We start from the raw sequence: 26,736 nt of genomic DNA, 5'->3' as shown, positions 1-26,736 counted from the left end.
TATATAACCAGAAATAAGAAAACTTGATCTTTTTCTATTTTTTTTCTTTTCTTTCTTTTTTATTATTCTACATTCACCATAATATTTCGTAATATTTATACAATAAATAATACGTATACATATTACAATTATGTATAAAAATAAATAAAAGTATCGGTTATCAAGAGAAAAGTAAAATTATACTTATGGAAAAACAAGTTTCAACAAGCGTCGTCGAACAGAAACTTGTTAAAACAACAATGACGGAGGTTAAGAACAATTTGGAAAATGAATTGTTGAATTATTTGGCTGGAAGTGATGCCAATTTTAAAAGTCAACAAAAAGATGATCCCGAATTAACGTTTGAGGAAAAACGAAAGATTGCTAGTGATTTACTTAAAAAAAGCCATTGTTTATTTCTTGCCAAATTTGGACATCATTTAAATGAAGAACATTTAAAATATTTTGATAGCGTTAAGGATGAAAATTATGAAATATCTTATCATATTAATAGATTACACAGACATTTTAATAATTCTATTCGACAGAGAGACATCAAAAATAGACGATATGAAGCACTTAAAAAGTTGATCGAGGAAGGAGAATATTTTAGTGAATGTGAAATGATGAAACGTAATCCATTATTGTATGAACATCTTGTCGGACAATATTTAACGCAAAAGCAAAAAAAAACTCGTGATAACATTGATATGAAAAATGCTACCTTTGTTCATCTTCTCATGGAAAGTATTGAAAGAAATTGGGTTAAAGAGCGTGAAAAATTACAAAAAGAAGAAGAAGAAGAAGAAGAAGATAATGCTATAAAAGAGAATGATTCTGACGATACAAATGAAAGTTCTTTATCGAAACAATCGAATTTGGAAACAGTACCAATTAAATCTTGGGGTGAATTTACTGATGTTCCAGTTAAACAAGAAGAAGAAACCAAAACAAAACAGATACATAAGTCTGTACCAAAAATTTCAAATGAAGAAAAGCAAATACTTAAAGAAGAATTTGTAACACATATGTATCAAAGCTTTTTAGAAGGAAAAGATCTTGATTTTGATTATAGGTATTATTTAAAAAAAAAAAGAATGTATTATTTAAGATTAATTTAAACTTTATATTTATTTAATATTTTGTTCTAGTGTGGTCGATAATAATGAAGCGTATGATAATGTAGATTTGCGAACACAAGATGAAGAAGAAAAATATTTTGATTCTGAATCACCTGAAACTATTATTCCAGAAAATAACATAGCTCAGAATGAATCTGAAGATGAATTGGATGCTTACATGCGATCGTTGAAGGTTAATTAATATTTCTTTACAATTAGTTCATTCCAAAAGTTCTGACTTACAGAAGAGTTATTTATTCAATAGGAACAGACTTCTACAAACACGCATAGTGTCGACAATGAGACATAAATTTAGAAATGTAATATTTTAACATAAATAATGTAAATATATTAAATAAATATTATTTCTTACAATTAGTACTACTCTTATATATACAAACAAAAGTATATTAACTTTTTATCATGTAAATAAAATAAATATAAATTTAATATGATATATTTATTTTTAAATAAAATAAAAATATTTTTTTTTCAAAGCTGTCAATAGCAACAAGACTTCCCGCGTAAATATTTAAACGAGTACTCTGTGAAAAGTTGCGCGCCCTAGCGGCAAAATATCTTGTCCCCTAAATTGATACCGTTCTTTTAACATTACGTCCGTGGTGAGGAGTATAGCCACATCTTGGCGCCTTTTCATGATCATGTAAAGGTGTATTCAAACTCGCCGTCTGGCGCGCGGCCAATGAGAACGCTCCACGTTCAATATCTGACAGACAGCTAGTGAAAATCAGTCGCCGTGTACAGACGCCATTAGTATCCATTATTTCGTGAATTTATATATTTTTTATTAAATTTTTATTAAAATATATTTTCGTTATATCTTTGTCCGATGGTATTTCTGTGGTGGCCCTAAATTCCCTACAGTATTCTATCTACTATCGCCCATTGGTGGTCCCGTTGCTAACTAACATGAATCTGTTTAGATTAAAAACGGAACTTGTGTGTGCTTCTATGTACTTCTATATTCTTTGTTATAATAGAGGACGCGACTGCAGCAGCTGCTGTATTTGTTTCCATTGGTCAACCATGCAGTGGCACTAGACTAATTCTGAAGCGCCACATATCTCCATTATTTATCAATTCTGTACTTTTGTTCGACCTGTAAATATTCCGCTAATATCTTTTCTATTGGTTTTCATGCAAAGTCGCCATTGAATGTATATTTGATAGATATCATATGTTATAAATGCAATTGACATTTCTTACTCGAGTCAATTTCTTACATTTGATATTAGCAAACTTTTCATAATAATCAAGAATTCTCAAGCATTCAAGGCTAAATATTACTGATGGAAAGAGAAACACAGTTGCTTATGTTAGAAAGAAAACTCCCCACCATGAAGGATTAATGTCCATATATATATTTATTCAAGTATATACATAATCAGTTGTACAATGTACCTACCGGCTTGACGACGCTCCGTTTAAAGAACTACAGTGAAATCAAATATATCTTCCTTATCGAGAGGGTGTTTTCAAAGTGTAGTAGTTATTTATTTTTTCGTAAAAAATGGTAAATACTTCATCATTTTAAACAGTGTATTATATACTTTGCTTGAAAGCTTTATTAACCCTATGATCTAATTGTAAGTAAAGATACATATGACTATCTTTAAATAACAAAATTATTGCATGACAAGGTTAATTTATGTAAAAATGTTTAATTATATACCTTGAAGTATATCTTCAACATATAAAGTAATAAAACATATTTCTTTTAAAAATTTCATTAATTTATTATACAGTTGATATTATCAAAATTAAATATTATTTCTCTATTGTAATATAGTAACTTTTTTCAAGAATTAATAATATTAATCTGAATGTACTCTATATATTGTTTAAGTTATTTTATTTATTCGTCTCATCTTTGCCATTTAATATTTGTTTCATATTTTAATGAAATAATAAATTATTTGATTAATCTGTTATTTGTTAGGTTAAATATTTTGTATTTAGAGTAAATTCAATAATCTTAATGACTTCCCAGATGCTTAAGCATATTAAATGGTGCATGCTCGATTTGAATGGCTTACCTGGTATGGTACTACCTGGTGTTCCTGGTAGGTATCTTTATTTTTTTCACAGCCTATGACATCTGCCATGACCGGAGTGGAAGAACAAGAAAAACTCCTTGAAGATGCAATAGGCGTGGTCAAAGTTCAAGCTTTTCAAATGAAACATTGTTTGGATAAAATGAAACTCATGGATGCATTAAAACACGCTTCAACAATGTTAGGAGAACTTAGGACTTCCCTTTTAAGTCCAAAAAGCTACTATGAACTTTGTATCCTTATCTTAGTAAATTATTTATTCTTATTCTAACGTATAAGCTCTTTATAAAATATAATTTTTAAATATTGCTATAGAAAAGAATTTGTTATAATAATATAGAAATAATTGTTTATGAATTTAAAAGTTAAATATTTTTAATATATCAAAATGAAATTAGTGTGTGTGTGTGTGACTTAAAATATAAATTATAACTTTGAACAAAGTTTTCCTATAATATGGCAATCAGATATGGCAATTACAGATGAGCTGAGACAATTAGAATTATATTTATTAGACGAATTTCAAAAAGGAAGGAAAGTTACAGATTTATACGAGTTAGTGCAGTACGTTGGTAATATAGTACCAAGATTGTACGTTGATATTTTTTATTATACTCTATATCCTACTTAGATTAGATTATTAAATTAATCAAAATTCTATTATTATATATTATAGATATTTGCTTATCACAGTTGGATTGGTGTATATTAAAACAACTCCAGGCTTAAAAAGAAATCTCCTTCGAGACTTGGTAGAAATGTGTAGAGGTGTACAACATCCTTTAAGAGGTCTTTTTTTGAGAAATTATTTATTGCAATGTATACGTAATATATTACCGGATGTTGCAGAAGGCGATGATGAAGATGGGACTGTAAGTAAACAAAATTAAAAGAAATTATTGAAAGATTTATAATACTGAGAGTTGTTTATTTACAGGTTCGTGACAGCATAGATTTTGTTCTTATGAATTTTGCAGAAATGAATAAATTATGGGTACGTATGCAACATCAGGGTCATAGTAGAGATAGAGAGAGACGAGAAAGAGAAAGAGAAGAATTACGAATATTAGTTGGAACAAATCTTGTACGATTAAGTCAATTAGAATCTGTTACATTAGATAAATATAAAAAGGTAAGTTGTTTTTTTTATTTAAATCATAATAAATGTATTTGATAAATACTATCTTTATTAAATATTTTTTATTTTTCAGTTAGTATTACCAGGTATTTTAGAACAAGTAGTCAGTTGTAGGGATGCAATTGCTCAAGAATATCTCATGGAATGCATCATACAAGTATGATATTATTATCAATCAAATGTGATTAAGTATTTTCCTAACATATAAATAATAAAATTACTAATTATAAATTATGCATAGGTTTTTCCTGAAGAATTCCATCTACAGACACTAAACGCATTTCTAAAATCTTGTGCAGAATTACAGAATGGAGTAAATGTGAAAAATATAATTATTTCTTTAATAGATAGACTTGCAGCATATAGTCAGAGATCGGATGGTGTGGGAGGACCAGGAAGTCCTAATCAAGTTCCAGGCATCCCACAAGATGTTAAACTTTTTGATGTATTTAGTGATCAAATAGCAACTATCATACAGGTACAAATGATTATCAAATAGAAATTGATTTCGTCATTTTTATAGTTTACAATTATTCAATGATGATCAATCTTATGTAACTATTGATATTTATATGATTATATATATATATATATATATACACGTATACTACACGTCTTCCTTACTCTTTTAGTTTAAGTCTGAGAATAATTGAAAAGACATATTATTGAAAAATACTTATTAATAATTTATTAATAATTGTTAATTTAAATAATATTTTATTATTTTAGACGAGACAAGATATGCCATCTGAAGATATAGTTTCCCTTCAAGTAGCTCTCATTAATTTAGCTCATAAATGCTATCCAGATAGGGTAGATTATGTTGACAAAGTTTTGTTGACTACTGTACAAATATTCCAAAAACAAAATGTAGATAAGTACGTAATATAATTAATTTTTTTTTTTTTACGTTTATTATAAGAAAGGTATAAATACACTAAAACTTTATTTTTATTTAGGTTGGAGTACAATAGTGCTGTGTCAAGAGAATTAGTTAGGTTAATGAAAATTCCTGTAGATAATTACAAGAATATTTTGACCGTCCTGAAATTGGAACATTATGCACCATTATTAGAATATTTTGATTACGAGGGTAGAAAATTATTAGCTATTTATATAATAACCAATATATTAGAAAATGAAACATTGATACCAACTCAAGAACAAGTGGATGCTGTTTTGTCAATGGTCGCACCATTAGTTCAAGATCAATCTGATCAACCTAGCATAGAAGAAGATCCTGAAGATTTTGCAGAAGAACAAGGTCTTCTTGGTCGATTAATTCATCATTTTAAATCTGATACTGCTGATCAACAATATATGATATTGAGTGCTGCAAGGAAACACTTTAGTGCCGGTGGCAATCGAAGAATAAAATACACCCTTCCACCTATTATCTTTCAGGCATATCAGTTAGCTTTTACATATAAAGCATTAAAAGATCAGGTGCGTAGATCTTATTGAAATACAAAAGAAGATGATGTATAATTAAATTAAGTTAATTATTTTCAGGATGATATGTGGCAGAAAAAATGTCAAAAAATTTTTCAATTTTGTCATACAACCATAACTGCATTATTGAAAGCTGAATTGGCAGAATTACCATTAAGGTTATTCCTACAGGGCGCTATAGCTATAGGAGAAATTCGTTATAATAATTTTGAAATAGTTGCTTATGAATTTATAAGTCAAGCATTTTTAATATACGAAGATGAAATTAGTGACTCTAAAGCTCAACTTGCAGCAATTACATTGATTATTGCTACATTTGAACAGATGAGTTGCTTTAGTGAAGAAAATGCAGAACCAGTGAGAAACCAATGCGCTTTATATGCTAGTAAATTATTACGAAAACCAGATCAATGTAGAGGTGTTGCTACATGTTCACACATATTTTGGTCGGGAAAATCTTTAGCTACAGATGGAAAGGAAGTAAATATCTACATTTATAAATATATATTATAATAGCAATTTTATATTTCATATCATTAACATTATTATAATTTTAGATGCACGACGCGAATAAAGTGTTGGATTGCTTAAAAAAAGGAATAAGGATAGCAAGTCAATGTATGGATACGTCTGTACAAGTACAGTTATATGTAGAATTGTTGAATCACTATATTTATTTTTATGAAAAAGGAAATACTGCGGTAAGATGGTTATTAATCATAAAAATTGTTATATAATAGTACATAAAATATAATTATTTATTACAGGTTACGGTACAAATCTTAAATCAAGTTATTGCAAAAATTAGGGAAGAACTTCCCAATTTGGAAGTTAGTGAAGAAACGGAACAAATTCAAAAACATTTGGCAAACACGTTAGAACATTTAAGAGATAGAATGGAATCACCAGAATCTGAGGGTTTATCTTATCAACGCCTTGTTTTGTAATAATATAAAAGTTTTATTAAAATTTTGTAAATATGATTCTAGAGAACAAAATGATCTAGAATACGATAATATGAAATTTTAAAAGCATATGTTTATTAAACGTATACATGTGAAAAATGAATTGAATATATTTATCTGAATAAAATAAGCTGTTAATAATACGTAGTAAGATATTATTAAATTAAAATTATGTACATTGTTTTAATAAAAATTTATTATATGTCACATAAAGAAGAATATATCTAATTTATATATATTTGACTAAATAGTTAATTTTAAAATGATAAACATTTGATAAACTACTCTTATTTTTGCGTCGCTTACCAGAAAGATCTCATAAATTACTCGAATAGTATTTTTAAGTTTTATATGTGATATTAAAATCAATATATTTACAAACATTCATTTCATTTTTTTCCATTATAAATCTTTAAGTATTTTGAAATATTTATAATTTCGCGGGTTTTTTTTTTAATACATATATAATGGCGCCATCTGTTGTTGCTAATTTGACAAATAAAGTGGTTTGTTGGTGGTACAGTGGCACGTGTTTATTTTAAAAGAAGTTTTTAAATACATTTGTGCTATTGAATAATAATGGGTAAAGGACGAAAACATAAACCAAAAAAAAATTTTGCTGAAAAACGCCGCGAAAAGCAACAGGTAAGAATTTATTATTATGTTATTATATATACCGGCAACGATTAAGGGTTAACTTTTCTAATTCAATGATATGATGTTATTTCTTGATGTTATGTTATATTTCTTAATGCATATGTTTTTTCTAATTTATTCTGAAAATTTATCTAGAAAAAAAATGAATGGGATAATATACCACACAGAACTTACGCTGATATAGTAAGAGAGAATAAAGATTTTGAAAATTATTATAAAACACAAAATATTGTTCCTGAAGACAAATGGGACGAATTTCTTTCCACAATGAGGACTACTTTACCCGTAGCATTTCGTATTACTGGTTCTAAATCCGAAGCAAAAGTTTTATTAGATATTATAAAGAGTGATTTTTTTAAAGAAATTTTAAATACCAATTTAGAAGACGATCAAGAAGATACTGATAAGAAAAAACCAATTTTACATTGTTTGCCATTTTATCCAGAAGAATTAGCATGGCAGTTACAATTGACAAGAAAAATTATACGTAGATCTGAAGCGTACTTTAGATTACATAATTTTTTAATCGCAGAAACAAATAGTGGTAGTATTAGTAGACAAGAAGTAGTTAGTATGGTACCACCCTTAGTCTTGGATGTAAAACCTTGGCACAAGGTAAATACATATGTTATGGATTATTTCTTTAATCTTTTTGTTCGTTAAATATATTATTTTTTGGTAGGTACTAGACATGTGTGCTGCACCAGGATCAAAAACAGCACAGTTGATAGAAATGATACATGCCGATGAGGGTAATATACCTCCAGGTATAAGTTCATTATATTTAATATATTTATATTTTTGAAGAAAATAAAAACGCGTACAATTTGTATACTAATTAATTAATTTATTCACAGAAGGTTTTGTAATAGCAAATGATCTTGATAATAATCGTTGTTATATGCTTGTACATCAAGCTAAAAGGTTAAATAGCCCTAATATTCTTATCACCAATCATGATTCATCAATCATGCCAAATTTTAATGTAACTAAGGCGGATGGTACAAAAGATATTTTAAAGTTAGTAGACATTTTGTATTAATATATATATATATATTTTTCTATTATTCAATGTATTCAAATATAAACATTATTTTAAATAGATTTGATAGAATACTTGCTGACGTACCATGTAGCGGTGATGGTACAATGAGAAAGAATCCAGATATTTGGTGTAAATGGAATGCTGCTAATGGTGATAATCTTCATGGGTAAATATCATATAATTATGAATATTAATATATTCATCAAATTTATCATTTAATTCATATCGGCTGTTTTATAGTATTCAATACAGAATAGCAAGGAGAGGATTAGAATTATTAGCAGTTGGAGGTAGAATGGTGTATTCTACATGTTCATTAAATCCTGTTGAGAATGAAGCAGTGCTTCACAGAGTTCTTGTTGAAACACAAGACTCTGTTCAAATAGTGGATTGTAGAGATTTAGTACCAGGATTAATATGCGATCCTGGCAAGTATTTAAAATTTTCAAAATCATATACATATTTATGTATAATCTGTAAAAAGTTGTAATAACAAAATCTTGTAGGTGTAACACATTGGTTGCCAGCTTCCAAAAATTTACAATATTATAATACATGGGAGGATGTACCTCAGCAGTGGCAAACACAAATTCGACCAAAAATGTTTCCTCCAAATAAAGAAGATTGCTCGAAGTTTCATCTAGAACGTTGGTAAATTAAAAAATTATAGAATTTGTTTATTTTCTTTAAGCAACTTATAATTTAAGTAATATATAATTTATATATATATATATCTTTTTTTTTTTTTTGAATGACATAGCATGAGAATATTACCACATCATCAAGATACAGGAGGATTTTTTGTTGCTGTACTTGAAAAAGTTAAACCTTTACCATGGGAAAATCTAGAATCGAGCGTATCTAATCAAAATCTAGAAAATACAAACACCGATAATAAAAAAAGTGAACTGAGTCTTGAAGAAGAAGCACAACATGAGGAAAGAGAAAATAATTCAAGTGACAAAAAAAGAGCATTAGAAGATGAAAGGAAATTGCAAGAGCCCCAAAGGAAGCGTAAAAGATTTATTGGATATAGAGAAGATCCATTTGTTTTTTTTAAAGATGATAAGGAAGACGTTTGGTTATCCATTAAGTAAGATTTCATATATTTAATTATAAAGAATGTTTAGTTAACAAATTGTTGATCTTTTCCCTAAATTCATTAGAGAATTTTATGACATATCTGATGATTTGGATCCACGATGTTTATTAGTCAGATGCAATGAAGGGAAAAAGAAAAACATCTACTTCACTTCACCAGCAATTCGTGACATTGTCATATCGAACGAAAATAAAGTCAAAATGATTAATACAGGTGTTAAGACATTTGTACGATGTGACAATAAAAATATGAAATGTGCGTTCAGACTTGCACAAGAAGGAATGCACAGCATTTTTCATTATATTGGCAAGAGTAGAAAACTTAAAATAATGAAAGAGGATTTAATTATGCTACTGCAAAATAATGAACCTCGTACGCCACCTGAAATTATCAAATTGACAGCAGAAACTCAAGAACTTCTTAAAGACTTTGGTATGATTTATTTATAATAATATTATATATTATTTTATAGAAATTAAATAATAATAAAATTCAATCTTATACTGATTAAATAACCTGCACTTTTAGCAACTGGCAGTTGTATACTTATATACGAAGAAGAAAAGGCTGATAAGCTTTATCCATTAAAATTACAGTTAGTAGGTTGGAGGGGTACTATGTCTCTTAGAGCTTATGTACCTATTCATGATGCGATTCATAACTTACGTTTACTAGGAGCTGACTGTTCAATGTTTGGTAAACAATCTGAATTCTATAATGATATATACAAATTGTATGAATTAAATTGTATAAGTATAACTATGGTTTGATATTTTTCAGAAAAAAATAAATTCAAAGAAAACCGTAATTTATTAACAGACGAAATTAATAATGAAGAACTGCCAAATGAAGAAACCATTATTGAAGAAAAAATTGATGAAAATGGTGATTCTTTATAAATGATCGAAATAATTGTTATTACTAGCGTGAATGCTAGTAATAATCTTATACCAATTTAATGTTCCTTAGAGCAATGAATGTTCGTTCTTTACTATATATGCATATATATATATATATATATATATATATATATAATATTTGTTAATAAAATACGTATATATATATATATATATATATATATATATATATATATATATATATATACTTTACTACAAACTTTATACAAATTCTGCATTTTTCTAAAATTGAAATAAGCAGGTAAAAGAATATCAGATAATGTAGATTCGTAAGAAAAGAAATAAAATAATGCTTTGAAGGGTAAAAATTAAGACGTCTATAATAATAATGGGAAATGTATTTACTATCTATTTTTTGAGAAATAATTACCTTTTATGAAATTACATATCTTATTTTATGATATTTGAGCAAGAAATACTCATCTGAGAATGAATATTTTTGAACTGTTGTTATTATTATTGTTTGGTCATGGACCTAGTAAGATTTTGTTATTAAAGGATATTGTACAAACATGTTATAAATATTGGCCGGATACAGAGGAATCATGAATTCTGAGGTGGCTAATGCCATAACGATTGATATTATATTGTTAGATAAATTTAACCATCTGGAGTATTTATCTTATACTTGCAAAAAATGTAAACTTGTCTATGATTGACTAACTTTTACCCTTGAATTGTTATATTAAATATCACCTTATTCGTTTTCTCTATTTTATTCCATAATAGAATTTTAATTTTTTAAAGATTGAAGATTATGTCATTTTCAGTTAACAATCTTCTCAAATAAATGTTCACTACTTGTGAGAAGGACGGGTTTAGCTCTAAAAAAAAAAAAAAAAACGATTTAAATATAAGTATAAATATGAAAAACGTTGGACAAGTAGTTGTAACAAATATATAAACTACTAAAAATAAAGAAAATTATAAAAGATTTTCTACAATTTGTTGGACTAGAACAGATTTTAATCTGGATGGCTAATGCTAGTAATCTTTTCCAGTTGGTGAAGTTAATTTTCCACCAAGATTTTGTGTATTAGATGGTGATCTGGAACCTATCAAAATGAATAATATTAAGAATCAATCTTATACTAATTGATATGAGAATAATTTTGTAAATTTAACTTACAAGATTTGCCAATTTTATTTCGTGTATTATTTTTACATGGTTGATCTCCCATTAAGTGTTCCCTCCACTTATTTTGATTAACCAATTCATGACAAAGCGGACAGTGCTCATATCCTTCAATAGATTCTACAATCAAAATTTGTTATTTAAATTTTATGACTTTTATTCTTTCCTGTTTTTTTTTTTTTTTTTTTTGATTTGTATTAGTCATACTTGAACACGTCTTTTCTTTCCTATGTTCATCGAAAGAACCTTCCTGTACAGCTTGCTTGCAAGTATCGCATTTTCTGTAATTACGCCTCATATCGCATTCATCTGTGAAAATAGAAATATATTAATATTACATTGCTTCAATTTTCTTTTATTGTATACAATTTTTCAATGAATAGATGATTACTTAGTAAATGTGAATTCAAATATGAAATTTCAACAACTTGTTTACATGCTTCGCATCTTGTTAACATTGGACAACTTCTCCAATAATGTATATTTAAACCTTCTTCAGAATATACTTGTCCTTTAGACAAGCAAAATATGCACATTCTAGAATAATAGATCAAAATTATTTCTATGGATATATTTTTATTTACATATTTGTATATTATAAATATTTTTGAAAAAAAAAACAAACAAAAGAAAAAATACTTACTTGTCTCCTTTATGATCAGTACTATTTTCGGACGGGGACGTAATACTCGTAGAACTACCTGTACTAACAACTGGACTTGTCCTTTGTGGAGATTTTGTTAATTCTGTTACATTATTTTCTGTTGATTTTGTGCGCGTCGGAGTCGTCGTAGCCTTATGTCCACTTTCAGCTTCTTTTTTTCTCTATAATTGTAATTAATACGAAAATTGTATGCAAATATTTTCTTCATTTCTGCGTTATAAAATCGTATACCTGAAGATCTATCAAATCGAACTCATGAAAAAGTTGACGATAGAGCAAGTTTCTTCTAGTAATATCATCATCCGGAGGTAATTGTTTACGAACCAACCTAGGATTAACTTTATATACTAAAACCAAAATTCTTTCTGAAACTTTCCGTACTGCTTCTGCTGGATGGTGCAACCCTGAAGAACCCAGTTCAGACAATGTCCGGCATGTCAAACCACTGCAACAATTGCAATATCTTATCAGAGTAATTGCATTTTAATGATTGAGATTTATTTTGAGGAAGGACCTCTATAAAACAAATAAATATTTGAAATAATAATTATTATTCATTACGGAGGTCCTATATTCCTCTATTATTGATTTGATATATAAAGTGACAAATATAAAGTAAAAATAATATATAATGTTTCACCTTTGTTTATCAGTTGATATTCCATGATTTAATATTAACTGTTCGACCATTTCTAGCCTGCTCAATGCTAGTCTTTGATGCGTACTACTACTAACTGGTCTTGTTAAATGAACTGGAATTATGTGCAATTCTCTGACACATTTACAATCTGCCATACTGAGAATTGTGTGCACTGCCATATTATGAATTCTTGGAGTAGTATCTCCTGACTTTGTCAGAAGTTCTGGAAGTAAACGTTCTACGCTTCTTGCAATTTCAGTCGATGATACCCTGATAAAATATTATTTTTAATATTCGTGTTTGTTTTTTTTTTTTTTTTGTTAAAGCAGATGATACATTTGTATTGCTTTTACCTGTCTGCTGCAAATTCAGCAAAAAAATTCTAATTAAATGTGCAGCTAAGCTATAAACACTGAAGACTTTGTCTCTTAAAGCTCTATGTAATAACAAAATAGCAGCCCTAGCAGTTTTATTTGCCGAATGTTTTGATACTTCTGGATCGAACGTCCTTAATTCTTCTTTCAACTGCATTAATCCTTCTTCTTTATCAGTAAATTGTTTCGAATAAAATTTTTCCACCTAAATATACATATCATTTAATATTAATAGTACATTTAAATTTTCGCCGTTTGATAAAAGGACCGCACCACCAGCAAAATATAGTTATATCATTATATCGTAAAATGTTTTATCGTAAGGTTGAACATCTATCAACAATATAAAATTGAAATATTAACGGTTTTTTATAAGCATCATTTATTTTTTTCGTATGAAACTGTCGAGTTTTGAGCTGAATAAGCGTCATTTGCAGGAACTTTTAATTGACTTCTTTAATTTGAAGAAATTTGCAGGCACATCGATTGCTTATAGAAGCATATGGTGAGGCTGCTTTAAGTGAAAGAAGTTGTCATGAATGATTTCAAAAGTTTAGGAACGATGAATTTAACATCGAAAACAAAGAACATAGCGGAAGTCGAAAGTGTACGAAGACGCGGAATTGGAAGCATTATTGAATGAAGACTCGTGTCAAACGCAAGAAGAACTTGCACTTACATTAGGAGTGAATTCAACAAGCAATTTCAAAACGCTTCAAAGACATGGGAATGATTCAAAGGCAGGAAAATTGGGTTCCATATGAATTGAAGCCGAGAAACATTAAACGCCGATTATCCACATGTGAAATGCTGCTTGCTAGGCATGAACAAAAGGATTTTTTGCATCGTATAATCACTGGTGATGAAAAATGGATTCACAACAATAACCCAAGGAAGAGAAAATCATGGGGACCATCTGGTCAAGTTTCATCATCGACTGCCAAGCCGAATATTTATGGAAAAAAACTAATGTTGTGTATTTGGTGAGATCAGCTTGGTATCGTGTATTATGAGTTGCTCAAACTGAACAAAACCATTACTGGGATTCTCTACTGACACTCAATTGGAAAGTTTTAGTCCACCCGCCGTATTCACCAGACATTGTTTCTTCTGATAATCACTTATTTCGATCGATGATGAACATGGCCTGTCTGAGCAGCACTTCACATCATATGAAGATACCAAAAATTGGGTCGATTCGTGGATAGCCTCAAAAGATGAAGAGTTCTTCCAACGCGGTATTCGTATGCTATCAGAAAAATGGGAAAAAGTAGTGGCTGGTGATGGACAATATTTCGAATAAATATTGTTTAAAAACGGCGGAGACTTATTTGTACTCCTAATAGTAACTTAAATATTTTGTTTATATTATTATATATCTAAAGATTAATATACAAAATATTGATTACCATTTCCATTCCAAACACAGCAATAGGTAATGCAGCCTGCTTTTTTTCCCTATCATTAAGTTTAGATGTAGCTTTTGTTTCTGTATTGTCCATATGACATTCCCGTGTGAATTCATTCGTATGCGAACTATAACACGTTACATAATTAATACATTTGAAAAATATTAAAAATGTATTGTTTTATATAGCTGACACAGATATTTAGATTTACTTACTGCCTCAAAGCAGGTATAGTTCTTTCCTCGTAAGCTTCATAACTGGAACGAAGTGCAGGTCCTGCAGATTTAGTTTTTCTTCTCAATGATCCCTTATTACAATTATTCTGCCTCTCGAGTATGCCATTTGTAGGATTATCGGTAACTTCTATAAAATTAATATTTATGTTAATTTACACTTTTAAACATATTTTTATTAAATAACGAATTAGATTAGTTTTGTGTGTGTGTGTGTGTGACTTAATTAGACTTTTTTAATTTAATTAGATTAGATTGATATTTTTATTTGTTAGTATAAAAGAAGTATGTTATACCTGGACTACTTGGTTTTTGATGTAACGGTGATACAGGTGGTTGATGAGCTGGACCTGTAGGTGACAAAGCTCCATCACGATTAGGTGGAACAACTAATCTTGGAGGAGACGTGATATCTTCCGCAACAGCGGTTACATTCGAAGTACAAGTATCCGCGGTAATCGGTTCTTTTCCTTCCAATGATGATAAATTATTTTTTTCCAACGGCTGTAGTAAATAATGAAAGAAGACAAATAATCGCTTATTCTATTTCACTCGAATACTTTTATTTTATTTTCTTGTTTGTTTTTCGATCAATGACGTCATATTGATTATACAAAGCAAACTTACCCCATGAATTTCAAGTAAATCTTCCACTTCCAAACTTTGATAAACTTGTTGCCTATATTGTTGCGCCTGCGCTTTTTTCGCTTTTGCTTTATCATAATCTTCCAGGGCTATTGCATATTTTTTTTCCAATTCGTATTTTCCAAGACGTTCTCCAGCTTTTCTTAAATTTTCCATTGCCACTTTGAGCTTCGATGCGTATTCGAATCTTTCTTCTGAAAGAGATGAAGAAAATTTGTAAACAAAAGATATATTAAAAAGATTATCATTCAAATATTAAATAGAACAATTTCACCTTCCACGGCTTGTAACTTTTTTGCTTCCATCTGTCGAATTATTTTTGCTACTTCACGATCAACGTACATTTCAAATGCTAAATCGTCATAAGGAGACGTGTAATGAGGATTATATGGTGCATCTCCTTGACCACTTAATTCTTGACCATAAGGTTCTCCGAGAATGTTGATCGCGATCAGACCAACCTAAACGAACATTCTAAAGTTATATTTTTGACTATATACTAATAATTAGTTTAATCAAATATTAGATATTCGTAAAATTTATTGTTTTTTTTTTTGTTTGTTTTTTTTCTATTAAATTCAAATATATACCTGATCGTGAATATTGTGCGCATTACTGTGCGGTTTGTGAAGTCTAAGTTTGAGCGATACCGCTTCTGTTTCCGGAAGTGCAACGCTTTTGAGTTCCCTACTTTTATAAAGAGTCGAGGCATTATCCGATAAGGTAATATATCCCAAATAATTGAATTCCGTAGTAACAGAAGCATTTTCTTCCTTCGTCGTCCAAATTTCCAATTTTTCCGCTGTAATTATACATCCATTTAAATATATATATATATATATTTCGATACTTTCATATTCAATTATGTCTTCTTATAAATAAATGAATCGTGACATTGGTTAAGAATTATCGTTTGAAAATCGAATAACTTTTATTAAACGAAGCCTTTAAAAATGTATAGGCTGACATTGATGTTCCAACGACTAATCTAATGCTCTCTATGAAATCCCTTTTTCGACGTACCATTTCCATTTCCGGTTGTATAACGAGAAAAGGATGAAGAAGAGAGAACGACAGAACATAGCCTCGGGAAGTTAGATTAGGCAGGGAATTAATACGATTTTCATTCTACTCAAATTGCTTTTCTGAGATAAAGTCAAACAACGATAATGTATTTTTTTTTTTTTTTTTTTTAAATACGAAAGAGATCTTTTCTTTTACGAATTTAAAAAGAATACAATACAAAATTGTATCTCAATAAATTTATTTACAGAGAAGACAATTATTAGGAATAATAATTTTGTCAATAAAGAAAACAAAAAATATATAAATAATTGTAGACGATTAATTGTTCATTTTTCGTTATAGAATATGATGGTGGTAAAATTTTGCGGACATAAAATTGAAATATTCCGTATATGTATATACAATACATATTTTGTCTGTAATCATTTAATAAAGAAGGAAATAAAAAAAAAAGTAATATGAATTTAATTTACGTATAAGGTATTGATGTGCGAGAACTTGTATCCTGGTAAGTTTCGTAGGTCCATGAAGACGCAGTATAAGTTCCTGAGGATAAACACACTTTCTTGCACTTTGCCAACCTCGTACCGTCGGTCCATGTATATTAAGTTCTAAAGAAGAATGTCTATCCTCTTCACCTGTACGAAGAAGCAATGAAAATGAAAAATAATAATAATAATAACTTTTCAAATGGGTTGTGTTAAAAAGTTCTTATGTAATTTCTGTTCATGTATAAAGTCTGTACACGTGCAGCATATGATGTGAGACGTTATTTATATATTTCAAGAGTTAGTCGGAATCCAACGATAGGCCACACACATTGATCTTTTCATTAACTTTATGAAAATAATTATTCATCGTGTGTTACTTAGTTAGTGTTACACGTCAAATTATATCCTTCCGATGAATTAAAGGATAAATGTCAACTGGTGTCACGCGATGCAATGGTACAAGAATTATATCGGTCTTTTAATAAGTAACTAACAGAGAATGGGTTGAATAAAAATTCAATGATTCAATAATAATAATAATAATAATCTTTTGAATTTTTTTGAACACATGTCAGTCAAACGCAACAACAATTATATTTTTTTACCGTATACATAAAATCGCGTTTTGTTTGTAACAATTACAAAAGATGCAAATTAATCAAATTCAAATAGTACTAATCTAAAAGAAAATCAATGCGCCTGAATGCAGGCAATCGTGTAAAAAACCCCCATGTCTTTGCAGATTCTCTATGAATTTGGATAAATATATACGAATAATTGAATACCGATTAAAAGTATATACTTTTTATTATTATTTAGGTTATAAAAAATAGATCTTTTTGAAGTAAATAAAAATACATTTGCAGCTTACTCGTGGCGTAAACGACGTTGAATCCTATCTTCCTCGGCATGCTCGATGAAATCTAATTTTTTTTTTTTTTTTTTACGTGAAATAATGAACGACAGCTACGACTATTAGGAAGATACCCAAGTAAATTAGAAAATAATGAAAAAAAGAAAAAAGTAAAAATAAAACAAAGAAAAAGATAGATCAAAATTTAAAAGGCACAGCCATCTGAAAGCTCGATAAAAGGGAGCTTGCAAGTTTCACCCCGGCGCGTTAGCGGATCAACTACCACGTCTAGCCGCGGCGAAGCTTGCGACAGAACTGACTGTCTTACCCTGTGTTCTTCTCCTCATATCGCTCTGCAACGAACATCAAAATTTCATTTAATTCGAACATATATATTTTATCAGTCGTTCCTTTCTTTTCTTTTTTTTTTTTTTTTAAATAATATATAATATTCGAAAAACAAAATGGAATTTATTTAATTTGTTTTATTTCGAACAGGTACAACATTTAATATCCGTTATTACAAAATCGTGGGTATTGTTTTATTTTTGGTAAATGAAATTATTTTAACATTACGATTAAATGAATATTAAAAAATATTTGTGAAAATATTAGTTACTATTTTTTTCTTCTTTTTTTTTTTTTTAGTATCATTTATAATAAAATCATTTTTCTTTAAAAGGCTCCAAGTGTTTTAGCACTTTGTGAGATTGTAAAGGAGTTAAAGTGGTATGAAATTCTGATAAAGTTCATTTAAGTACACCTCGTCGTCGTCGTCGTTATGAAAAAATGATGAAGAGATATCGATGCCTTTTTAATTTTTTTTAGATTTTAAGTATTTGATCATTAAGAAGAATCTGCATTCGCGGTATCTTCCTTCTTTATAGTCGAGTTAAAATATAGACGGGTAATATCGTAATGGATCAATAAACGGAGGCTGCGTGACGTCACAGGGTGCGGCGAGGGTGGATAAAATCGCGCGAATCGTTATACGTGTTCTGCCTTTAACATTCACGGCCACGTGAGTACGCACGTGCTTCGAAGTACTAATATTAGCACAAACAAACCCCACTTAAGCTTATTTGTTTGTAACATTAACGAAAATATTAATTAATATAACTCGTCAACGCGTTAATTGATACTTTTAACTCAATTAAGTGATTATATCTAAATGATATATGTCGTAAACAAAAAAAACATCCTTTACTTTATCAAATATTATTTGATTTTAATATTATCAAAGAGACAGCGCGCGCGTATAAAGATATTTAAAAGTATCATAATTTCAAATACAAACAGACAATACTTTATTTGTACATTATTTATATAAATATTATACCCCCTTACAATTATTTTAATATACATATAAATATATATATCTTATTATCTTAATATAAAATTCACAAAGGAATGTCACAATATATTTGTTTTCATTTGAATTAAAAAGTTTACTCTCTATGTGGTAGCAAATAGATATAAAAGTCCTTTCGCAAATTGAATAATTTCAGAACCACCCAATTTAGATTCACCATATACTCGATCAATAAATGCAATTGGAACTTCGCCTATGGTGTAACTAAATTGTCGTGCTCTTACTATCATCTCCATTTGAAATACGTATCCTTTAGATACACACGATTTAATGAGTTTTTCCAATACATCTTTTTTATATAGCCTATAATAAAAGAACAAAAAAAAAGGGTAAAAATTAATACACATTATAAACAAAATAATTAAATATTATATATCTCTAAAGAAATAATTTACAAAATTAGATATTACCTAAAGCTCCCTGTAAGATCACTAGCACCAGGTCTCAATAAAAATTGAGTTAAAAAATTAGCACCTCTGCTTATCAATTTTCTTTTAAAATCCCAACCATGTACACCACCACCACCAGCATATCTAGTTCCACTAACGATATCCAAATTTTGATATTTTTGAAGTTCTATCATTTTTGGAATATACTTTGGCTTAAATAATAAAACATTGATTAGAGTTACTTATTTTTTAAACGAAAAAAAAACAAATTTATAAGAGAAAATATATAAATGTCATATTTGTAAATCATTATAAAGTATATGATAATTACATGATGAGACAAATCTGCATCCATTAAAATAATAAAGTTTCCTGTAGCATATTTAATTCCATGCATGTATGCCGTTCCTAATCCAAGTTTTTTTTCTCTTGGTTTCAAAATGATTTTATCATCCCCATATAATTTCTGTAATTTTTTTGCCATATCTAAAGTACCATCGGGTGAACCATCATCAATTATAATAATTTCATATGAAAACTTACTGAAATGATTAAAAGTCATATAAACACATAATTTTATTTATATTGTTCAATATGAGACTGTAATAAATTGATACATCTCACGCACTGAGAAGGTTAGTTCTCTCTTCTGTGTAGTTACCTCTCGTCCATATATTTTATTATTAACCATACTATTATTGGTAAATTTTCAACTTCATTGTATGTAGGAAGTAGAATAGAATATTTATCGCTTTTTGATAATTCTCTCATAGCTTCTAAATTCTGTTTTTGTTCTTCAGACATTATAATGATCTGTGAAAAAACCCTGTTCTTATCACTCGACACGAGTATCAATGTAAAAAGTCAAATCAGAATTCAGATCTCTGTGTAGTTGTCATTTATGTTGGTGGCGCTCGTGTCGTTATTTGCAACACTCCTCTTCTAGTTAGCAAACAATATCGATAACAAAATATAAAAATACAATATATATTTATCATCAATATCGATAACAAAATATATCGATAAAAAACAATTACTAAATATCTAATTCTTTATATTTTACAAATGAAATATTTAATTCTTATATATATATATATATATATATTAAATTATATTTCACTTATATTTTATTTTTTCAATGATTAGCATTATCTTTTATTTTAATACAAATCTTATCAAAGAAATAAAATTGTATTGAAAATACATTGATGACTATTATGAAAACCCAATTAATTTTTTATCTAGTAGGATATTTATTTTTTATATAAAAAAATCGTCTATTTAAGAAAAAATTGTATATAGATAAAAAACCAATTATCTAAACAATTTAAACAACTCAGTTCTTTATTATAATTGCTTAGATTTAAGAAATATTTACACGCTTAATGAATCATGTTAAAGATCAGTAAGATTGATGGATGGATAGAATAATCTTTGTACAAAGTTTTTTTGTATGATTTCAGCTTTTCAAGCTACTCAAAAGTTTTAATGTTAACTGAGAACGTGATCTTAATGATTTGCAACTTTGTGCGAGACTGGCTTGTCCTTGTTTTATAATCATGGCACATATAGCATCTTTCGCATCTAATCCTGTTTCAAACGGATGCTTCTCTAATCTTTTTAAAGCTGCATCCACGTTTCGTACTTTTTCCGAAAGAAAAGCAACTATTTCTTTCCAACTCTATAAAATAAAATTAATAAATCAATAAACAGTAATTGTCATTAAAATCATTTCGATAGATTGATCATAAAATATTTCAATGTTTCATCTTACCTCAAGACCTTCATTTTTCTTATTCTTTCTACTCGATGTTAAAGGTTGCAATCGTGATGCATATGAAACACACATTACGCTAATAATAGCAAGTGTCTCACTGCATGTAGATACTCTTAATAAAAAGTTTTTATAAGATATAGGATCATTATGTTCAGGAAGACATAGTGGTTGTAAACATAAAGTATTTTTGAGCATTTCCATACAATCATTGTATAGAGAAAAAGATTGAGCTAAGTATTCAGCAAGACGCGCTATAGTTTGTAATTGTTCAGAATAATGAGCCTCGCGTAACCTTTCTACTGCATCTAAAGGAACTAAAACACCATATGGCTTGTCTTGTTTCTCATCTATATTGAACTTTTGAAGGATTTGCGGAATAAGTTCGTTATCTAATTGTTGCAAATCTGTTGAAAGACAAAAGATGAGCGAAGGATTTGGCTCAGCAGTTGCTGCTAAAATCCGTAAAATTAAATTTCGTGCTGCAAGTAGTCTTAACATGCATATACAAGTGTCTTCTCGTCTTCTTGGATCTTCGCCATTTGGAGATAACGGTTCCCATTCACGTACAACCTATTTTAATAGACACACACAAAAAGAGTTTATAAAGATGAAAAGAGCGAACGTTTTCAATACAGTACATAAATATATATAATTATATGATACATACTTCCAAATCACGATTATCCCGTAATTGATCCCATCTAATTCTGTCTTCATGTGGTTGTATATGCATACTAGCCAGAGCAGAAAAGAAAGACTTAAAATTGTCACAACAACTTAAATCCAATAACATTTTATCAATGGTTGTAACAGCAAAATGCACTGAATTTTCCAAATGTTCTCTCAATTCCATAAATTCTTGAATTTTAGTAAAACTTCCATATTTATATGCAAAGGTCAAATAATCTGCACTCTACAATAAAAACAAGAAGTATGAGTAATCCTTTTATTAACACATTTTAAATAAGTTATACTATATTTCACTATTAATGAATGAAAAATGAAAATAATAATTATATTATTTTTTATAATACATACATCTTTATAATTAGCAATGAAGAATTTCGTTGAATGATCAAGTGTTGTTGAAGCTAATGATAAATGTCCAAACGGTGCAAGAAGAGGTACATGCAGATAACCCAATGAATCCAACTGAATATGCTTTATATCAAGTAATGCGAAAGCATTATCAGCAGAACCAACTAAACCAGCTTCTAAATATGTGCGCACCAGTAATATTTTAATATGAAAATTTGCAGGACTTGAAAAAAGGCCACGTTCGAGTATGCTCATTGCCCTGAAAAATAAATCAATCATATTTCAAACTATTTGCATATTACCCAACATACAGAAGTTTCATTTATTTATGATTAGTGTATGTCGAACTATTGCTAATAATAATTATTACATTACCCATAAAGGAAAGAGGCTTCATTAGTTTCACACCATAATTGATGCAATAAATAAGTAGCCAAAAGTACATAAGAATCAGCTGGACAAAAGTCAGTTGGTAATCTATCTGACATAGGACATAATTCACACCCTTTTTCATAAAGATCACATAATCTTCTTATTAAATTTTTTCTGTCATTAATATCGGCTAGAGGAGAATGATGAAAGCCGCACATACGTCGCAACTGTTCTAAATGCATATGTCGTTGCATTTGTTCAACAGTACTTGGAAATCCGTCTGTTGCAACTCCAACATCTTCAGCTATCTAAAAAATTAAATTTATTTGCTATGTAAAATACATTAATTCGCGCGTTAAATAGAATATAAATATTAATAATAAATTTACCTTATTAAGTAATTGTTCTTTGCCAGCAGGTGTTAATAAATGTAAATATAATCGTAAATCTCCAGCTATACAGCTCTTCTCACCAAAATTTTCAAAATATTGGCACATGAAATCAACGCAATCCATTAAATTATTATTATCATTTTCTCCAATACGTTTTAATAATTCAAATCTTGCAAGATATGGTCCTCTCACTTTGCGTTCTGATGATGAAATGATTTCATTAAGAAAATCTAAGCATTCGGATGGTTCTTGAAATTTTAAAGCCGCAGAAAGATAATCTTGATAGTATTGCCAGTTGTCGGTACTATTTACAAAAATAGTTGCATTTACACAATTTTAGAAAGAACTACAACTAAATTAGAGAAGGAAACAGAACTATATTTTTATATTTAGCTTATTTTACGTAAATTTATTATATATTAATACTTTATTATATAAATAATAACAAATCTAGTAATAACAAAAATATAGAGTGATACTTACTTTTGTTTAATAAGAAGTTTATATGTATCCGCAGCTTCACGGAATTGTTCTAATTTCATCAATAGTGCTGCTTTTTGTTGGGGAACATGTGATAAATGAGAAGCTAAAGGTCCAGATAGGACTTCCAACATTGCTTCGCTCTTACCCTGAAGTTCTAATATCATTAAATAAAGCTGTACTTCTTGCTCAGCTTCTATTTTTCCTTCGTTAACAAACTTCAATACCTATTTATACAACACAATATGTCAAGATTATGAATGAGATAATAATATTAATAATAATAATAATCAATAAAATCAATCATTAGAAAAAAAGTATTTTACGTTTACAAACCATTCGTTCGGCTAAAGGCAATATGACATTATTAGCTAACTTTTCCTCTGCGTTTATAGCCTGCATAACTATACTCATAACGGCCCAAAAATAATAAGGATTTTTTGGTTTTAATCTGTACAATGCAAGTGCAGTTTGTTGCTGTTTTTTATAATCACCCAAACGAACGTAAGACATAAAAAGATGTGTAAGAAGTTCTTCATTATTCGGATCCGCCTTTGCTGCTGCTTCGTATACTTCACTAACTTTATTAGCTGTAAACATTAGGATAATTAAATGAATTATAATAATCAATTATAAAAATCAAATAAATATTATATACTATTAAGTTTATAATATTATTAAATAAATAAATAAGTAGGAAAATTCATCATTTACTACTCTATAATATAAATTCTTTCTATAATAGCTTACGTTGATTAACTTCTCTATAACAAATACTCATTGCTTGTAATGTTGAATCTTCGCATGGTATTTCAGAACGAACTTTATCCATTATAGCATGACATTCATTTTCCTTGCCAAGACGAAGTAAGGCCAGTGCTTTGAGTACTCTAGCGCATTGATTGCCGGGCTGTTTTCTAAGTACTTTGTCCGCCTCTTGAAGTGCTTGCTTATTATTTCCATTGTCTAAAGAATCTGAAATATAAGGAGTGATCGTGTATCATTTTGTCGGTTATTACATAACCTCTCTGCCGGTCTAAAGAAAAAATGTTTCTTTTTAAAAATATATTAATGTTCGGCATAGAGTGTTACTTTATGTTACAAAATTGTATTTACCATAAATAGGTCGCAAGCGACGTTCGTTAACCGTGCTATCCACATGGGTCTTAGAGGCCATGATACTTTTTACAGAAATTTTAAATCAACAAACCGATGAAGCAACATTCCTTCATTTAAGTGAAAGTTTAGGGCGACATCGGTCTACTAAAAAATATATCGAAATAAATCTAAAATAAACCTATACATAGTTTCTATCAAAAATAACACCTTATACGGTTAACCTTATACTTACACTTAGTTAATAATTCTTCTACTGTGACTCTTCATTTTTAAAATTTTATGAATACTCATTTTTGATTAAAAAATAACTTTAGATTAGTCCAATTCTATGGGATTGTTCTTAAACCAATAAGAAAACTAATACACCTAATACGTGGTAATATGCAAGAATTGCATCCAATGGCAAAAAGAATAGTTAAATGAAACTTTTTTATTGGCTCACGTGCATAAATATTGCTGCATTATTTAAAAAGTAAATTCTCGATAAAAATTAAAGTATATAAATGTCTTTCGTATAATATATAATATATTTATATTTAAAACTTATTGCTTTTTATATATTAATAGTAAGAAAAAAATATTTTACTTTAGTAATAAAAAATTAGACTAAAGGTAGATTGGTATTATTGTTTAAAATGGCGTACATTTACTAGGAATTGAAGTAGAATAAATTTAAAGTAAAAAAGAAGAAGAAAGGAATTTATTATTATCATTTTTAATTTTGTATATTAAAGTTTTTTTTATTAATTTATTTTTAAAAATTAATAAGTACATGTACATATCGTATTTTGATGTGATAATTTTATATAAGAAAGAGAATATATATATATATATAGATATATATACGCCGCGAATTCTGACCAATCGGCCGCCTCCGCAGCATGGTCTAGTTACATAGCCGAGGCAGACGGTGTCGCTGCTGGACACGCGCGCCTCTAGTAGTTTTTAGGTACGTCACTGCACCGAGCAGGTGCGGGACGCCAGACATATATATATAAACTAAACGTTAAAACAGAAAATAAACATTAAAAAACTCAAATAATGTAACTGTTCTATAAAAATTATGTAAATTATAAAAACAAATAAGTAATAACAGAATAAAATAGAATTATAAGAAACATATTAGGGATATATGCAAATTTTATGTGGCTTTAAATAGATCATTTATAAATGTAGTATACATTTCATTAATCTATCATTAATAAAAGAGTCTATTTTAAGTGAAATGGTACAGTACACATAATCGCTGCTGTTTCTATACCATGATTAGAATTAGGTTTAGAATAATATTAAAAATAGCAATTTAATTTGGAACTATATTATTTCATAGATTTTTATCATTTTTTCTAACATTTGTCTTTTCATTTTTTATTGAGCTTTTAATATTATATATATAATTTAAAGAATAAATAAATAATTAATTAATTCAAGTCTTCTATAGGCACAATATACGGATAATTTGGACTTATTCACTTTTCAAGTAGCAAAAATATTTTTCACTTGATTTATGGAGTAAACTCCACAATAAATAAGAAATATTTTATAGACAGCCTTTGACGCATCAATACAAAAAATATTCATATAAATATGTTTGGTAAATATTCATTAATTATAAATAAACATCTAAACGTTTGAAAGATATAATTAACCATTTTAGATTCATTTTCATTGGAATATTCAATGTTTTCTTATAGACAATAGAATATCAACGTCTAGTTAAACAATTAATCCAGATGCATTTAATTTTTATTTGATTAATTAATTATTGATTGATAATCATTGATCTACATCGATTGGCACCAACATCAATATCTATAATATTTAAAATATTTCTTCTCGGATAATAATTTAAAAAAAATAAGGTATATTATTCAAA

At 28.5% G+C, this 26,736-nt stretch overlaps 6 protein-coding genes across 10 annotated transcripts; 3 read left to right on the top strand and 3 right to left on the bottom strand.

Moving 5' to 3' along the window:
- Positions 1 to 185: 185 nt before the first annotated feature.
- On the top strand, positions 186 to 1,478 carry LOC149032209 (coiled-coil domain-containing protein 97-like). The gene is made up of 3 exons (XM_089173572.1): positions 186 to 1,054; positions 1,131 to 1,293; positions 1,366 to 1,478. Exons 1-3 carry the CDS (start codon positions 186 to 188, stop codon positions 1,408 to 1,410), a joined length of 1,077 nt encoding a protein of 358 aa, XP_089029698.1. The 3' UTR covers positions 1,411 to 1,478.
- A 730-nt stretch (positions 1,479 to 2,208) lies between these two features.
- On the top strand, positions 2,209 to 6,969 carry LOC107064588 (Vacuolar protein sorting 35). Of its 4 annotated transcripts, none has more exons than XM_015317415.2 (12): positions 2,209 to 2,634; positions 3,210 to 3,408; positions 3,643 to 3,766; positions 3,852 to 4,047; positions 4,113 to 4,307; positions 4,387 to 4,470; positions 4,555 to 4,791; positions 5,043 to 5,191; positions 5,273 to 5,759; positions 5,826 to 6,245; positions 6,323 to 6,466; positions 6,533 to 6,969. In XM_015317415.2, exons 1-12 carry the CDS (start codon positions 2,632 to 2,634, stop codon positions 6,710 to 6,712), a joined length of 2,418 nt encoding a protein of 805 aa, XP_015172901.2. In that variant the 5' UTR covers positions 2,209 to 2,631; the 3' UTR covers positions 6,713 to 6,969. The 4 variants fall into 4 exon arrangements, with proteins under 4 accessions (XP_015172901.2, XP_015172900.2, XP_015172902.2 ...); XM_015317414.2 differs by having other exon boundaries at positions 3,189 to 3,408; XM_015317416.2 differs by having other exon boundaries at positions 2,209 to 2,707.
- A 248-nt stretch (positions 6,970 to 7,217) lies between these two features.
- On the top strand, positions 7,218 to 11,095 carry Nsun2 (tRNA (cytosine(34)-C(5))-methyltransferase Nsun2). Of its 2 annotated transcripts, none has more exons than XM_015317421.2 (11): positions 7,218 to 7,375; positions 7,523 to 8,002; positions 8,070 to 8,154; positions 8,248 to 8,407; positions 8,491 to 8,598; positions 8,673 to 8,860; positions 8,939 to 9,083; positions 9,193 to 9,525; positions 9,599 to 9,966; positions 10,063 to 10,230; positions 10,315 to 11,095. In XM_015317421.2, the coding sequence occupies exons 1-11, from the start codon at positions 7,310 to 7,312 to the stop codon at positions 10,431 to 10,433; spliced, it is 2,220 nt and encodes a 739-aa protein (XP_015172907.1). In that variant the 5' UTR covers positions 7,218 to 7,309; the 3' UTR covers positions 10,434 to 11,095. The 2 variants fall into 2 exon arrangements, with proteins under 2 accessions (XP_015172907.1, XP_015172906.1); XM_015317420.2 differs by having other exon boundaries at positions 8,245 to 8,407.
- On the bottom strand, positions 10,778 to 18,224 carry LOC107064587 (centrosomal protein of 104 kDa). Its single transcript, XM_015317413.2, is given in 17 exon segments — positions 10,778 to 11,506; positions 11,581 to 11,706; positions 11,794 to 11,895; positions 11,978 to 12,123; positions 12,230 to 12,411; positions 12,482 to 12,695; positions 12,891 to 13,160; positions 13,244 to 13,271; positions 13,274 to 13,469; positions 14,674 to 14,800; positions 14,889 to 15,036; positions 15,203 to 15,410; positions 15,534 to 15,745; positions 15,826 to 16,012; positions 16,142 to 16,353; positions 17,051 to 17,215; positions 17,940 to 18,224. Coding segments are annotated over 17 exon segments (2,634 nt in total). The 5' UTR covers positions 17,980 to 18,224; the 3' UTR covers positions 10,778 to 11,435.
- Positions 18,225 to 19,204: 980 nt separating this feature from the next.
- Dpm1 (Dolichyl-phosphate mannosyltransferase subunit 1) lies at positions 19,205 to 20,582 on the bottom strand. Its single transcript, XM_015317264.2, has 4 exons — positions 20,344 to 20,582; positions 20,014 to 20,224; positions 19,704 to 19,894; positions 19,205 to 19,596 (listed from the first exon to the last, which is right to left on the bottom strand). The coding sequence occupies exons 1-4, from the start codon at positions 20,484 to 20,486 to the stop codon at positions 19,377 to 19,379; spliced, it is 765 nt and encodes a 254-aa protein (XP_015172750.1). The 5' UTR covers positions 20,487 to 20,582; the 3' UTR covers positions 19,205 to 19,376.
- A 426-nt stretch (positions 20,583 to 21,008) lies between these two features.
- Positions 21,009 to 25,215, bottom strand: psidin (phagocyte signaling impaired). The gene is made up of 11 exons (XM_015317526.2): positions 25,093 to 25,215; positions 24,858 to 25,004; positions 24,492 to 24,716; positions 24,078 to 24,331; positions 23,745 to 23,968; positions 23,259 to 23,565; positions 22,873 to 23,177; positions 22,498 to 22,756; positions 22,127 to 22,372; positions 21,457 to 22,029; positions 21,009 to 21,363 (listed from the first exon to the last, which is right to left on the bottom strand). The coding sequence occupies exons 2-11, from the start codon at positions 24,916 to 24,918 to the stop codon at positions 21,142 to 21,144; spliced, it is 2,676 nt and encodes an 891-aa protein (XP_015173012.2). The 5' UTR covers positions 24,919 to 25,004; positions 25,093 to 25,215; the 3' UTR covers positions 21,009 to 21,141.
- Positions 25,216 to 26,736: the final 1,521 nt, after the last annotated feature.

Source organism: Polistes dominula, unplaced genomic scaffold, assembly GCF_049000335.1.
Source record: "Polistes dominula isolate Pdom_NZ unplaced genomic scaffold, Pdom_raw_medaka contig_33, whole genome shotgun sequence".
Lineage (NCBI taxonomy): Eukaryota > Metazoa > Arthropoda > Insecta > Hymenoptera > Vespidae > Polistes > Polistes dominula.
This window is presented reverse-complemented; position numbering and strand designations above follow the sequence as displayed.